Below are 14,976 nucleotides of genomic sequence, written 5' to 3'. Positions count from 1 at the left end.
GTTAGGTGTATATACACTGAACTTGTTTTGTATATTATTCTCTTATGAAAAGTACAAAATGACAAAGTGGTAAGTAGTTACAAGTACTTATCCCACCGCTGCACAACCAATGTAGGAGGCTGGCCTGGTTTGTAGTGGGTACCAGAGGTACTTACACCTTGTGCCAGGTCCAGTTACCCCTTATAAGTGTAGAAGAGGTGTTTCTAGCAGCTTAGGCTGATAGAAGGTAGCTATGGGAAAGCAGCTTAGGCTGAACTAGGAGACATGTAAAGCTCCTACTATACCACTGGTGTCATATGCACAATATCATAAGAAAACACAATACACAGATATACTAAAAATAAAGGTACTTTATTTTTATGACAACATGCCAAAAGTATCTCAGTGAGTACCCTCAGTAAGAAGGTAAGTAATATACACAAGTTATATGTACACAAACCAAAATTAGGTAAGTAAGAGCAAGAAAAGTAATGCCAACAGTGTCGAATTACAATAGGTTGCAATAGGAGCACATAGGTATAGGGGCAACACAAACCATAGATTCCAAAAGTGGAATGCGAACCACGACTGGACCCCAGACCTATGTGAGCTTATAGGGGGTCACTGGGACTGTAAGAAAACAGCGAGGGTTAGAAAAATACCCCACCCCAAGACCCTGAAAAGTAGGAGTAAAGTGCACCTACTACCTCCAGAGAGCGCAATAGTCGTGATAGGGGGATTCTGCAAGAAGAACAAACACCAGCAGTGTACTGTCAACGGATTTCCGGACCTGAGGGCCTGCAAGGCAAGGGGATCAAGACCAATAGTCGCGACAGTGTCCAGGGGGGGCAGGAGCCCAGGAAATCCCAGATGAAGGTGCAAGGAAGCTGTCTCTGGATGGAGGAAGCTTGGAGTTCTGTAAGAAAGAAGAGGGCTAGGGACTTCTCCTTTGGAAGACAGATGTCCCACGTCGTGATGAGGCTTGCAGAGGTGTTCCCACGCAGAAATACCATAAACAATCCTTGCTAGCTGTAAGGGTTGTGGTAGAGGTTTTTGGGTGCTGCTGAGGACCAGGAAGGACCAGGATGTCCTCCCTTGGAGGAGGAGACAGAGGGGGCGCTCAGTAACTCAGAGAGCCCTCACAGAAGCAGGCAGCACCCGCAGAAGTACCCCAACAGGCACTTAGAAGAAGAGTGAACCGGAGTCCACACAAAGTTACAAAAGGGGGTCCCACGACGTCGGGGGACAACTCAGAAGGTTGTGCACTGCAGGACGGAAATCCTGGAAGAGTGCACAGGAGCCGGTGCAGCTGCAAATCACGCAGTACACAGCTTTGCAGTCTGGCGTGGGGAGGCAAGGACTTACCTCCACCAAACTTGGACTGAAGGATCACTGGACTGTGGGAGTCACTTGTACAGAGTTGCTGTGTTCCAGGGACCACGCTCGTCAGGATGAGAGGGGGCCCAGAGGACCAGTGATGCAGTCTTTTGGTACCTGCATTAGCAGGGGGAAGATTCCGTCGACCCACAGTAGATTTCTTCGGAGCTTCTGGTGCAGGGTGAAGGCAGGCTACCCCCAGAGCATGCACCACCTGGAAACAGTCGAGAAAGCCGGCAGGATTAGGCGCTACAATGTTGCTGGTAGTCATCTTTCTACTTTGTTGCGGTTTTGCAGGCGTCCTGGAGCAGTCAGCGGTTGATCCTTGGTAGAAGGTGAAGAGGGAGATGCAGAGGAGCTCTGGTGAGCTCTTGCATTCGTTATCTGAAGAATTCCCCAAAGCAGAGACCCTTAATAGCCAGAAAAGGAGGTTTGGCTACCGAGGAAGGAGGATTGGCTACCAAGAGAGGTAAGAGCCTATCAGAAGGAGCCTCTGACGTCACCTGCTGGCACTGGCCACTCAGAGCAGTCCAGTGTGCCCCCAACACCTCTGTTTCCAAGATGGCAGAGGTCTGTGACACACTGGAGGAGCTCTGGGCACCTCCCCTGGGAGGTACTGGTCAGGGGAGTGGTCACTCCCCTTTCCTTTGTCCAGTTTTGCGCCAGACGAGGGCTGGGGGATCCCTGAACTGGTGTAGACTGGCTTATGCAGAGATGGGCAGCATCTGTGCCCATCAAAGCATTTCCAGAGGCTGGGGGAGGCTACTCCTCCCCAGCCCTTCACACCTATTTCCAAAGGGAGAGGGTGTAACGCCCTCTCTCAGAGGAAATCCTTTGTTCTGCCTTCCTGGGCCAGGGCTGCCTGGACCCCAGGAGGGCAGAAACCTGTCTGAGGGGTTGGCAGCAGCAGCTGCAGTGGAGACCCCGGAAAGGCAGTTTGGTAGTAGCCGGATCTGTGCTAGAGACCCGGGGGATCATGGAATTGTCCCCCCAATACCAGAATGGTATTGGGGTGAAAATTCCATGATCTTAGACATGTTACATGGCCATGTTCAGAGGTACCATTGTGACGCTATACATAGGTAGTGACCTATGTATAGTGCACATGTGTAATGGTGTCCCCGCACTCACAAAGTCCGGGGAAGTTTCCCTGAACAATGTGGGGGCACCTTGGCTAGTGCCAGGGTGCCCACACACTAAGTAACTTGGCACCCAACCTTCACCAGGTGAAGGTTAGACATATAGGTGACTTATAAGTTAATTATGTGTAGTGGTAAATGGCTGTGAAATTCACGCAGGCCGCAGTGGCAGGCCTGTGTAAGAATTGTCAGAGCTCCCTATGGGTTGCAAAAGAAATGCTGTAGCCCATAGGGATCTGCTGGAACCCCAATACCCTGGGTACCTCAGTACCATATACAACGGAATTATATGGGTGTACCAGTATGCCAATGTGAATTGGTAAATTTAGTCACTAGCCTGTTAGTGACAAATTTGAAAAGCAGAGATAGCATAACCACTAAGGTTCTGGTTAGCAGAGCCTCAGTGAGACAGTTAGGCACCACATAGGGAACACATACAGGGCGCATACTATGAGCACTGGGGCCCTGCCTGGGAGGGTGCCAGTGAGACAAGGACTAAAACAACATAGATACAGTGAAATATGGGGTAACATGCGAGGCAAGATGGTACTTTCCTACACTCATGCTCCAGATTTCTATGGGTATGGCCACAACGCTCGGCTGACACTCAAATTGTTATTAAAGATTTGCAAGTCTTTATTGGCACATGCAGTTGCGTTGTTCCACTCCGACCAGAGCCTTTCTTTCACCTCAAGGGCATTCAGGGACACCATTGGCTTAGTTAGGGGTCCAACTGTATTATTCATCTCCATTTCATCCCGAGGGAAATAGGGTTGTGAAACAAACAAATCAGGATTTGAAGCAATCTTGAACAGCCAGAGTACTAGGCACGGGTTGTTGTTGGCTTAATCACCTGTATGGAGTCCAGAGAGCACTTAATAATCTGCCCACAAGGTCCCGGGGGCGTACCTCATATGAATGCCTGTTCGTAACACAAATGTATATTCCAGTTCTTGATGGTCCTGATGCACCTTTTGATATAAATGAACCTGTCACTATTTTGCAGAACTTGAAACAGTTCCGTGATGACAAGGCATCTGCCAGTGCTGCCTCCTTGGGAATAGGGGATGCACCAATAACACCTAACAGCTGGATTCCTAAAGTTGTGGATCTAGCGCGTGAAAAAATGCTGTGAAAATGGAGTTTGGTCCTTACTATTGTGCACCAGTTCCAGTTCTGGCAATACACAGTACCAGAACTCTCATTCTACCACCACCGCCTGGTGTAAAGAAAATCGCTTTGTCTCCATCGAAATGTCAAGCAGCACAGCAGACCTAGAGGACTCCTGGGTATTGCCCGAATCCCTCTTAATACAGACCAGGATGTTCCTCTACAGGTTTTAAGCAGCAATGCTGACACCTCTCCCAGCTCAGGGAGGATTAAAAATGATCTTTCATTAGTCTCACTAACTTCTTCTGCAACAAGTAACATCAACAATGTTGAGCAATTCTTCTCAAATTCTACATAAACGGATGAAATAATCTACTATGAACCACCGAGGGAGTCTTCTGCCAGCTCTCTCCATCCAAACACGGCTCCAGTTTTTGCATAAACGGCTTCTGGATACTTTGCTGACGTCAATGACACTTTGACTGACTCATCTGCCTTTTCTGCAACAAGACTGTCAAGAGCATATAAGCTAATAATTTGCCTCAAAATTAACTATTTCATTCTTCCATGGAACTATCTGTGGCTACTATCAACTCTACATGCCTTCCATCCTTGGATTGAGTTTGTCATTGTCTTGTTCTTGTTAAAACATGGTCATTACTCTCCTGGACGCTCTATTGTTGAACTGGTGGAAGAGGTCCTAAAACCACATTTTTCCTTCAATAAGATCCGCACAGACTTGTCCCTAGTGAACATTTTAGCCATACTAATTCCTGAAGGGATTGTTTGGGTATAAAGTGCCCTTTGATATATACGGCCCGACGGAGGTTATTCAAATATATTTAAACTGTCAGTGAATGATGTTATAACACCTGGAATTGTTTCTGATGATTGGGAAGTAAAAACAGTTGATTCTGTGCTATCTGAATTCGAATATTTTACTGTATTTGAAAGTGAAGATGTTTATCAATCAAAAGAAAATTATGGAGATATGTTTTGTTATAATTATTAAGGACATGATTACAGTCACAGAGTAAGTACCCCAAAGACTATTTTGAATTGCACACAATGAGAAGATTCTCCAACTCCGCCAGTGGGGAGTTTCAAAACATGTTCTGAAAAGTTTGCATATTTTTCTGGTAACAATGTTAAAAATGCTGAGTCGTATTATTATAAATTGCCAGTGATGGAAATGCAACTTATCTTATTAACTGATACCAAATAAATGTATTCTGATTCCTTTGTTTCCTCGTTGGCTATGGAAGGCTATGAATATTGGCTGAAGTCAATTGACTTAAAAAGTGTATGGGGAACTAAAATTTAGCAAATAAGGGGAAAGGAAGCTTTAGAGCATGCCTGTACCTGTTCATATGTTTAGGCTTGGCCAAAATGAAGGACTTGCATGCGCCCAGTATTCCTGCTAGATTTTACAAATGGCAAAAATACATTAATGCAACTGAAGATCAGCATGATGAGTGGGTCCAAAATGGAACATCTAACATCATGGCCGGTAGACCCAAATGGTTGTCATGCACATTTTGTAAACTCTACAGAGGTTTTAAGAACAAATAGGCCAGACCCTCGCTAAGTGTCGAGTATAGTAAGAACATAGAGTGTAGAGAAATTATGCCAGCAGTGGTTAAAAAGTTCCTCACTAGATGCTTTTAAGGAACACCTCAGTCTCCTGTTTAACAACACAGATTTGCAGGATTTCCTGTTAAGCCCTGGAAGACAACGTAAAAAGCGCTTCTTATCTGCTGTTTGTAATGAAATTTGGAAACTTTCCCAACAAGAAGCTGCTGCCCAGTTCAGGCAAATAGATCAGGAAAATTTACAGAAAGCATTAGCCGTTGTAGATAATGGAGTTAAAACCTTGCCCGACGGCATATACACTTGAAGTAACATTGTCACTTTGTACAATGTCTATTGAAAAAAAAACAGTGTCATTTTACAACATGGAAAGAGCCAGCTAAGGTCCATTATGCAGTTGGGTTGGACACTACAAACGCTGAAATCAGGTTGCATTCCTAAGCAACACGTTAGCGAGAGGGATATATTTTCAACATTTAATTCAAAGCTACAGCAACAAATAATGGCTAAGAAGGAAGCGACCTATGTTATGCTAAACATCGACAAATTAGAAAAGTTGACTTTTACTGTGGCTGAAATACCATCTGCTAAATGGTTAATACACTGGGTTATTAATCTATTTCAACACTTTAATTCACTTCCTGCTTGAAACCTATTCCAGTAGGCAGCTTTGAAAGGCTAGGAGATAGCTACATCCATGAGGTGTGGGAGCTTCCCTTTTCACATGAATGCTTTAATGGCTTGAAAGCGGTCTTTCTTAGCGGCAGTGAATGCAAGACTTCTGTGAACCATTTAGTGGTTTGTAAGCCGCTGTCTTTGCACGGGGCGTGTAACGCTTAAGCAGCGAATTTAGCATGCTGTCTGAAAGGAGTTCTAGTACCCTTGATTAGACCTGCTTGCCAGTTGCTCTCTATTGGAAGCCATGAGCTTCATGAAAGTGAGAGTTGTTGCGGAATGCAGGCCAGAATAGCTTACATCGTTTTGGTCTCCCAAATTGTCACCTGTTACGGGAATGTGCTTTTTCCTCCTACACAACTGACTAAAGTAGCAGATATTTGGCCTCACATTGCTACTTCAAATGTGAATTTTGACAAGTTTCAAACACACATGGCACTGACATCTGCGAATGAGAACCATGCACTTCAAGTTCCAAGGTCATCTGCAGAAACGCAGTCCTGTTGAAATGTTTGTGAATTCATGGGGCAAATTTTTTATACGTCCATTACTACTGGGATTGTACATTTCTTTAAGGCTGTTGGTTCTTGTTTCATTCACACCTTCTCCTCTATATCTGACTTAATACCTTTGGCCATACACTTGATATTATCGAGTATTTTCGGGTGATTTCCGCTTACTTTGGGTATAATAGGTGGCATTTTGCTGTTGCTATTTTGTCTTCGCAGTGGCTGTCCCATCACAGCAAGGAGGACTGAAAGCGCTTCCACCAGTGCAACTGTGTTGTAGACGCATGCTGCAGTATTTCGTAGCACCACTCCTGGAAGAACTGGAGTGCAACTGTTCTCTGTCATTCAGGCCGGTTTTGGATTGTGTTCAATGCCCCCGGCGCCTTTTCGAATGTTTGTCTTTCTACACAGCGCTTACTTTCATTGATGTTGATGTTCTCGCTGAGGGCTTATTACCAGACATGCTCATTGAGGGTGCGTTTGCTACAGGAAGCGGTCTTTGAGTTGCCCTTCATGAATCATGCAGCTCTAAACTCAACATTGGGAACAACACGGAATTTGGCTGCCTCAGCTGGTGCTCAGGCTTTGGAGCATGAGTGCTCTATGGTTTTCCTTGGCAAGTACTTGGTTACCTTACAACCTGCCGAAGTGGAAATTTTAAGTGCTTCAATTGTCCCTGGAATAATTGGAGACTTTTAAAATGATATTGCGTTTTAAATTTGTTTTTATCAGCGTCACTGCTATTATTTTAAATTGACCTCTTCCAATATTTTACATGCTTACATGTGTTTTTACTTGTCATTATTGACATTTATGGATATAGGTTTTTAGAGAAGAGCTTTTTAATTATTGTTATATTTTTTATGTTAGGCTTGTTTTTTTACCACCTTTGAACCGGCAAGTGGATGGTCTTGGATAGCCATTTTAGTAAAGTTTCTAGGCACGTTATTTTAGCAACTAGCCCTGCCGCTTGTGCCCTTTAGCCCAGTTACATTTTATTCCGCTTCATTTTTATTATTTCAGGATTAGTCACATTTGTGGTGGTGTTTTATTTTCTTTATCTAGTTGTTCTTTTGCATAGGAAAGCATTGTGTTTCTTAGGAAGACATTTTTTTCACGTTGTGCTTTCCTCAAGGCTGCAGCAAGATAGGGTTGCCGGCAAAGTTGTACACTTTGTCTCCAACATTCACAGAAACATACACATCCTTACAAGGGGGCATTTTCTCAGAAAATAAACTGTTTTATTATAAAAACACTTCTCTGTCCCATGCACGATAAAGGGAGATTCCAGCCAGATGACCATGACCATATGCTGATTGACTTTGTTACAGCTGCTTGCTGAGACGACCGATTCCCTGGACTACATGGGGATTGTGACTCTCTAGACAACAGGCTTCCTTGCTCAGGTATGAGGGATGATGTCTTCCCAGGGGGAAATTCTGAAGGGCAGATTAGGGCTTATCACGCTGTGCTTAGGTGGGAACCACTTATAATACGCATAGTAACAACATGGTGGGACTTTTCCTGTGTTTCACTTTTCTTGTCACCATTTTGCTTTTAGCGTGTTTCTTCATTCTAATTTTTGCACTTCATGACATTTTATCTAAGACGCAGCTGATCAATAAATCCTATCGAACCATTTTCTACCTCTCTTTGTCTTTGCATGTGTGCGACCAATGTAACTGAGAGAAAAGGATGAGATCTGATACACCGCTCTTGGGCAGAGATGAGGCACTGCTAGTTGGCCGGAAATGGATTAGACCAGCAGTTGTCACATGGTGTGGAACTGGTCTCAACTTCTTCTCTTTCTTCCCTTCCTTTATTATATCAGAATATATAACTTGTGGATCTGCATGTACTTCAGATCCTGATTGAAGCTTAGCCTCATTACTTATATATTTTTATTTTGTTTGCAAACAGATCTGCCTTTCCTTGACCTTGAACGGCCTGTTTCTTTACTCTCTGACTGTGTTTGTCACCTTTGGGCTATACTTAGAGGAACCACATTTAGAAGCATAATTACATTGCTGACGGAGTGATTTCCCTTTTTTACCCATGGCTCATGACAGCTTCAGGGTACTTCTTGGCATCTTCCCACATTTGGATGCTAGGCATCTGTTTATTCTTTCCAGTACTTATTCTTCTCATATTTAAGAGATTACATGCATGCATTTATCACATTTAACTCCTCTGATATACCCTTCAATAGCACAGTTTGTTTTCTTTAGTAGTGTTTTTTAAATTCAGCATTATTTAAAAATCATTGATTCAAAAATCCTATGTAGGGGTTTCTGCATAAGCAGTGAAATGTCCAGCGTAAAAAGCCCAGAGGTAGCAGCGGTATCCAGGTTGGAGTAAAAAAGCTGATCGGATTGGTTTTAATGCAAAATGATCTTTAGAATTGGAATTGTCACTGATATTACTGTTCCTTACGACAATACTATTAATTAACCTTACATAGCCTGAAGCTGTGACTCTCCCAGGCCCATTGACTCCTCATTTTCTGTGCGCTGGCCTGGAAATTTTAAGGACCTGATTCAGGGTGAAGAGTATAACAGAGGCTCTAGTCGGGCCAGTAGGTTGCTTCTCTGTTTGAGAAAAGTGAACATCTGTCCAAGCTAAAAATTCAATTTGTTGCAGACTCCTTGCTCTTACTTCCGAGCATTAATGGTGGACTAGATATGGAATAATGTGTGAATTTTTTCTTAAAGTTCTTCCCAACAAAGTCTCTTATCTATGACACCAACTGGATAACTTCTGGTGTTACAGGGATAACTGCCTTCCACAAAAGTTCTTGAGTAGATATACTGGGGGTACTGATAACACCAGGAACTCCCATCTCTGACTGGGCAAACATTAGAGGATTTTTAGGTTTTGGCCTCCCAGTCTCTTTTTTTTCTTTTGGCAATGGCAGTTTTATATATTGTTTTTTTTTTTTTTACTCCAGGCATCACAGCTCTTCACAGAGCTAAAACAAGTGCTTCAGCATTTTTAATTGTTTTACAGCAAATTCATCGGCTCTTACTCACTGCTCAACTGGCTTGTTGGCGGCAGCTGGCTTTTCTTTCTGGTAGAGTTCCACGATTCTCACCAAAGGGGTGTGATGTCTGCCTTTAGCCAACACACTTAATACTATGGCATTAGTTCACTCTGAAAGGCCCCTGGGTAGCCCCACACTGAGGGTAACCCTAGGTGCCAAGCACACCTGGTAGAACACAAAACACTCTGGTCCCGGATCCCTGAGATCTCAGTAGAGGCGCCAGTGGCTGTGGAATGGACACCCTGGAGCAGATTGTGAAGGGGTTCAAAGACTGTATTATGCTTCAATTGAAAATCGCCCACTTCATGGGTGGTGGAACTAAGCTTTCTTGGCCTTCTCCCAGCAGCATTTCCTGTGGTTTCCATCCAAATTCGAGGGTGACGGTCAGTTAAATACTGATCTAGGGCTAAGGCACAGACCCACACATCACTTCTGTTGTGCTCTAGGACTCTCTTACAATGCTCTGAGATCTCCTCTCCAAGATTTCCTTTTCATCATTTTACCTTGCAGTGCAGTTCAACTCTGGTGCGGTAGCTACAGTCCAATCCATCACGGGAAACTGATGGAGGATAATGGCCATCCCACTGCCAATTTGCCCTACCACTACTAATACAGCCGAAACACTACAGCCATAATCTAGTAATTCCAGACTTGCTTACAGACATAGATGAAGCAGTAAGTGGGCTGGCAAGCAAGAAAAATGCAGAGAAAACGCTGATTCTGAATTCTGGGAACGCTATAGCTGCAGCCAAACCAACACCACCAGAGAGGGAGAGACGAGCATATGCCAACCCGCCTTAGAACACCACCATACAAGAAAAAGACTATAGGTGGTACATCCTTCTCAGTTCAAGCAGCCAAACTATGGAATTCATTACCCCCAACTATAAGAGCCACAGATAACTTTCTTGTCTTCAGAAAACTACTCAAGAGTTGGCTCTTTCCTTCACAACCACCATATTCATACAACTATTGACTGCATATGCCTATGTTGATAAATATTTTTTCTGATTGTGTATATTTCTAGTTATGTATAGTTCTTTAGAAAATATGTATCGCTACTATGTCATAACAATAAAATACACACACACTCTTTAAACCTGTTTGACTAAGTATATTTACCCATGGTCCTAATTATGTATTGTATGTACATATATATGTGCTTGTGTGTGTGTGTGTGTATATATATATATGTGTATATGTATGTATATATGTATGTATATGTGTATGTTGTTTCTGTGCTTGGCATGTTCGTGGGTCATTGCATGGCACCTGGGTGGGTTGTTATACTAGATATCTAAGGATCCCTGCTCTCATCTTATCACACTTATCTACTGACCATCGTATGTCATGTCTCTATCAATCTATCCTCCATCCCCACTCTGACTCATCCCAAGTCCCTTCTACTGCTTTCATCTCCTAATTAACTCTGCCTAAGCTCTTCCCTCCTTTTCCACATCTAACTCACAAAACCTCACTCTACTACATGACCTCCCAAACAACCCTACTAAATTCACCCTCATTTATTTCACCCTGCTACTATGATCTCCCTAACCCTTCCACAGACTCTTCCCTCCTCCATCCCCCTTTACTCATCCCAAGCCGTTGGGATGAGTAAATGAGGGACATACTCTAAATTAACACTTCTGGATTTCTTTCCTCCTCCACCCCTCCATTACTCCTGTCAATCTAACTAACAAACTCTCATATTCATGGCTCAAATTAACTCATAAAAATACTAAAACTGTACTCATATTTCCCGATACTAATCCATCACTAATTCTTGTTGAGTTCCGGAGTAGCGTGCTACTCGCCGAAAACCGCTTCAACGCCTCGTCAGGGGTAGTAAGCGCTATATAAATACTATTACAATACAATACAACCATAGGAGGAGCTGGAGCAGCCCACTTTGAGGTTTATGGACCAGACTCACTCAGCTGCAGTTTCTCCACGAGGGCAGGGAAGCATAGCTCACTGCCACGAGTGAAAAACATAAACTAGCAATGAAATGATTTCATTGCCATTTTTTTTTGTTCCCAATGTGTGCCCTGCAGTGCTCCTGAGGCAAAAGACATGTGGGTTATGTCCTCTTCTGCCAGTTGGCAGCATACAGGACAGAAGCAGTGCCTGGCTGGATGCTCCAAAGTGTGCATGTCAGTTTGGCTGGTTGTCTTGTGACAGCCAGCCTCATATGCGCTCTTTGAAGCTCTCCATCTTGAGCTGTCTTAGACAGCTGGCTGGAGAGAAAGCACAGACCTCCAGGGGCTGAAGGAGCGTCCAGCTAGGCTGCTCCATCCGATCCAGGCACTTCTCTCATGCCGGTTAATAGCTTGAGAGCAGTGTCTGGATTGGTTAGGGTAGCTCCGCAGCACACTGCAGTTTGCAGAACACAGAGGAGAAAGTCCTGCAGTGGGTAAGTACCTTTTAATTTTATTAAAAAATAGTTTTATTTTGGGGTTTTGTAGGAAGGGTTGTTTTATTATGGGCTTTTGGAGGGGGGGGGGTATTCTATTTTGGGCTTTTGAGGGAGGGAGTGTTTATTAAGGGCTTTTGGAGGGAGGGGCTGTTTTATTTTGTTTTTTGGTAAGTGGTGGGGCACTTCACTCGCCCCAACACTTTTTAAGGTTACCAGCCGCCCCTTGACTCACTGTTACTGACCCCACCTGTTTAGAAACTGCTTCCCCCATCTCACACAAAGATTCATAGTGTAATTTGTTTGAAAGACAAAGTAATACGGTTAAAAATTTTGCAGCAGCAAAACAGCAAAAGCATATTTAGATAATAGCACGCATTGAGAGATATGAAGGATCATGGGTAAGGCTAGAAAGAGCAGGTAGCCAGCCCAGGCAGTGGGCTTGGCTTACATTCCAGTCTCCTTGGATTTAACTCTGCCCACTCAGGCACTGCCCCTACCACCTTACACAAGCATTATAGCTGGACTTGGTGAAGGTCGTAGTAATGTAGTTAAAAATACAGCACCAGCACCAGCAGCAGCGGTGGTATTCCTTTTGAGTTGATGTATATGAGTGCTGGCTTAGGTGTGACATTTAATCCGTTTCCATACGTATTACAAAATCAAAGGAGGAAATAAACTCTGGGTCCTGAACTCTGCTTTAACTATGTAAGTAGCTTCATCTATATTCTTTAAGCCTTAGTTATCTTTGTTGGCACATAGTAACAATTCCATGCCGGAGCACTTCTATAGCAAACCTAGGATTTCTCTTTTCTAGGCACTGTGCATGTATTGTTAATAATCAAAAGGAGAGGAATAGAAGTATTAGGGGTGTAACCACTCAACTTCAAGCATTGAACAAAAAATCAAAGGTTTCAGTCAGTGATTGACTTGCCCCTATCTAAAATCCCTTTTTGTTTTTAACCTTACACTAATTTTCAAAAAAGAATAAATCATATGGGTTATTTGAGGTAAATTTATACACGCAGATCTCACTGATAATTACACTTAGAAAGTGATCCCTCACCAGGGGAGTTAAGCCCACTCAGTCCCACCAGGTTTCTCGAGTGCTGATCCGATGATGAAGCATGCCATTAATGATGGTCTCTAAAAAAAAAAAAAAACAAGGGACTCCTGGTTAATAAGTCGTTTTGGGACTCCACTCTCTTTGATGTTTTGTTGTTTACTGTGCATGTATTGCCTTCAGTGGAAAAGGAAAGCAGTGTATGGAACACATGGCTTCCTTAGCACTTAAAGCAAATGTTTGATCGTGTTGTAGCAATCAGAACGTCGTAATTAATTACCCTGCGGTTGTGATTACTCTGCAGAAATTGACAAATTAAAAGCCAAAGAAAACTAATTGTTAGTTTCGCTGAGTCAGCTAATTGCTCAAGTACAATGTGGAAGTTTTAGGCCCAGCCAAAAGTGGGATCTAACACGGTTTTGGATCTGCCTCTGACTGTAAATATTTATAGTGTAATACAGTATACAAGAAAGAAAAGTGTACGTTTATGCTTGGGTATACTGTACTAACGCATGGCAACTTGATTTCTGCATCCTGCCCCCAGCTGGATAACTCACACCATCGTGTCTAACATAGTAGAATGGTGATTGATTTATGTTTGAAATACCGCAGCTAAAAGTACTTTTTTTAAGTTCTATGCTCCTCTTTAGCACTAAGCAAGCCGCAAGCCTTACATCAAATACGTTGACTAAAATATAGTACAAATATTGGATTGTAGATGAAGGAGAAATGCGGAGCACCACACTCTGTAGGGGCATTCCTGTCTCCTTAACTGGGCACGGTATAATTAATCAGGAGAAGTTATGATACCCGGGATGCAGGCCTCATAGATTCCAACAATTGACCTCAAGCAAAGATTAGATAACATTGTTACTAGTTTTGACTGAGTGCGCGCCAGTAGTATAACTCAAGTAACTTTATCTCCGTATCTTTATCCATTAGGACCGTTTGTGAAGCGTGGGCTTGTCAGCAGTGCAACAAGTGAAGCTTTGGGGTTTAATTTCGGACGATTTATTCCTCCTTTGGGAGAGGAGAAACCTGACAATGCAAATTAACTGAAATAATAGTTACACTTCTGAGATGTTAGATGTACGCTTTAAGTATAAAACAATGTATGCAGATTTTTGTGTAAACGTGTCTGATTTATTTTTCACTTTTTTAGGATTAGCTATGTTGTGTATTTTTTAAACTCCTAAATTATTTTTCACATAAAGTAAGTCTTGTTCACCCTCTTATTGTTTCGGTCATTAGTCTTCAGTGCACATTTCTTCTGCTACAGCAGGGCCTCGTAGGTGTTGGTGCTCTTTATCTCGCAAGTATTTTCCTTTTTTCCTCCTGAACCCAATTTTCGTGTGAAAATATTTAATGTTTCAGAAAAATGCTTTTCAGTTTAAATTAATTTTCTTTTATAAATGTTAACGATTGCGCTTACTAAATTGCACGTTTATATTGCTGCAATCTATTTTTAAAACGTATTTTTGTGTAAGATATGTCTGTAACCTGTAACACAAAGATGTTCACTTTTGTTAGTCTACAGGGATTTCATGCTGAACTTTCCAAGGATGAGTGTTATAAGAGTGCATCTAGTCCACTCTTTTGTTTTTTTGTTCCAAAGGCTTTATTAAGTTTCAGGTATTCGTAGCGTTATAGACACATGAGGTGTTATCACTCATACATATGTTTAAAGGTAAAGCATGATAACTTGTACATTATGTACAATGGACTGAGTCATATTCCATGGTTGTTACAGTGCAACATTTGTATGAAATGGCATCATTTAGTAAATGCAAAATACAGATTGTCATCCTTTGATATACAGTGATGATCCTTGAGACCACCTGGGATGTGATTCTTTGTCATTGTTGAGGGGGAAGACAAGAAAACAAGGAAGAGAAGAGGAAACTGGAAGGAGAGTAGTGCGGTTCAAGCCCTTTGGATCGTGGTAACGCTCTGCTTCATGGCTTCCCAGAGCCACACTTCTACCTCTTACACGCACCCTTCACACCCCAGCACTTCTCATTCAGGGCATGAAGAAATATGACAACATCATCCCCTTCCTGATGGAACTCAATTGATCCTAC

General features: G+C 42.8%; 1 protein-coding gene across 2 annotated transcripts in view; it reads left to right on the top strand.

Annotated features, from left to right (window-relative positions):
* Positions 1-14,707, top strand: part of MRPL1 (mitochondrial ribosomal protein L1) — a 772,839-nt gene extending 758,132 nt beyond the window's left edge. For both annotated transcript variants that reach the window (XM_069236801.1, XM_069236802.1), the window contains one exon: positions 13,838-14,707. In XM_069236801.1, the coding sequence (XP_069092902.1) occupies positions 13,838-13,950 (113 nt within the window). In that variant the 3' untranslated portion in view covers positions 13,951-14,707. The remainder of the gene's footprint in view (positions 1-13,837) is intronic.
* The last annotated feature ends 269 nt before the right edge of the window (positions 14,708-14,976 follow it).

This window comes from Pleurodeles waltl, chromosome 1_2, assembly GCF_031143425.1.
Source record: "Pleurodeles waltl isolate 20211129_DDA chromosome 1_2, aPleWal1.hap1.20221129, whole genome shotgun sequence".
NCBI lineage: Eukaryota > Metazoa > Chordata > Amphibia > Caudata > Salamandridae > Pleurodeles > Pleurodeles waltl.
This window is presented reverse-complemented; position numbering and strand designations above follow the sequence as displayed.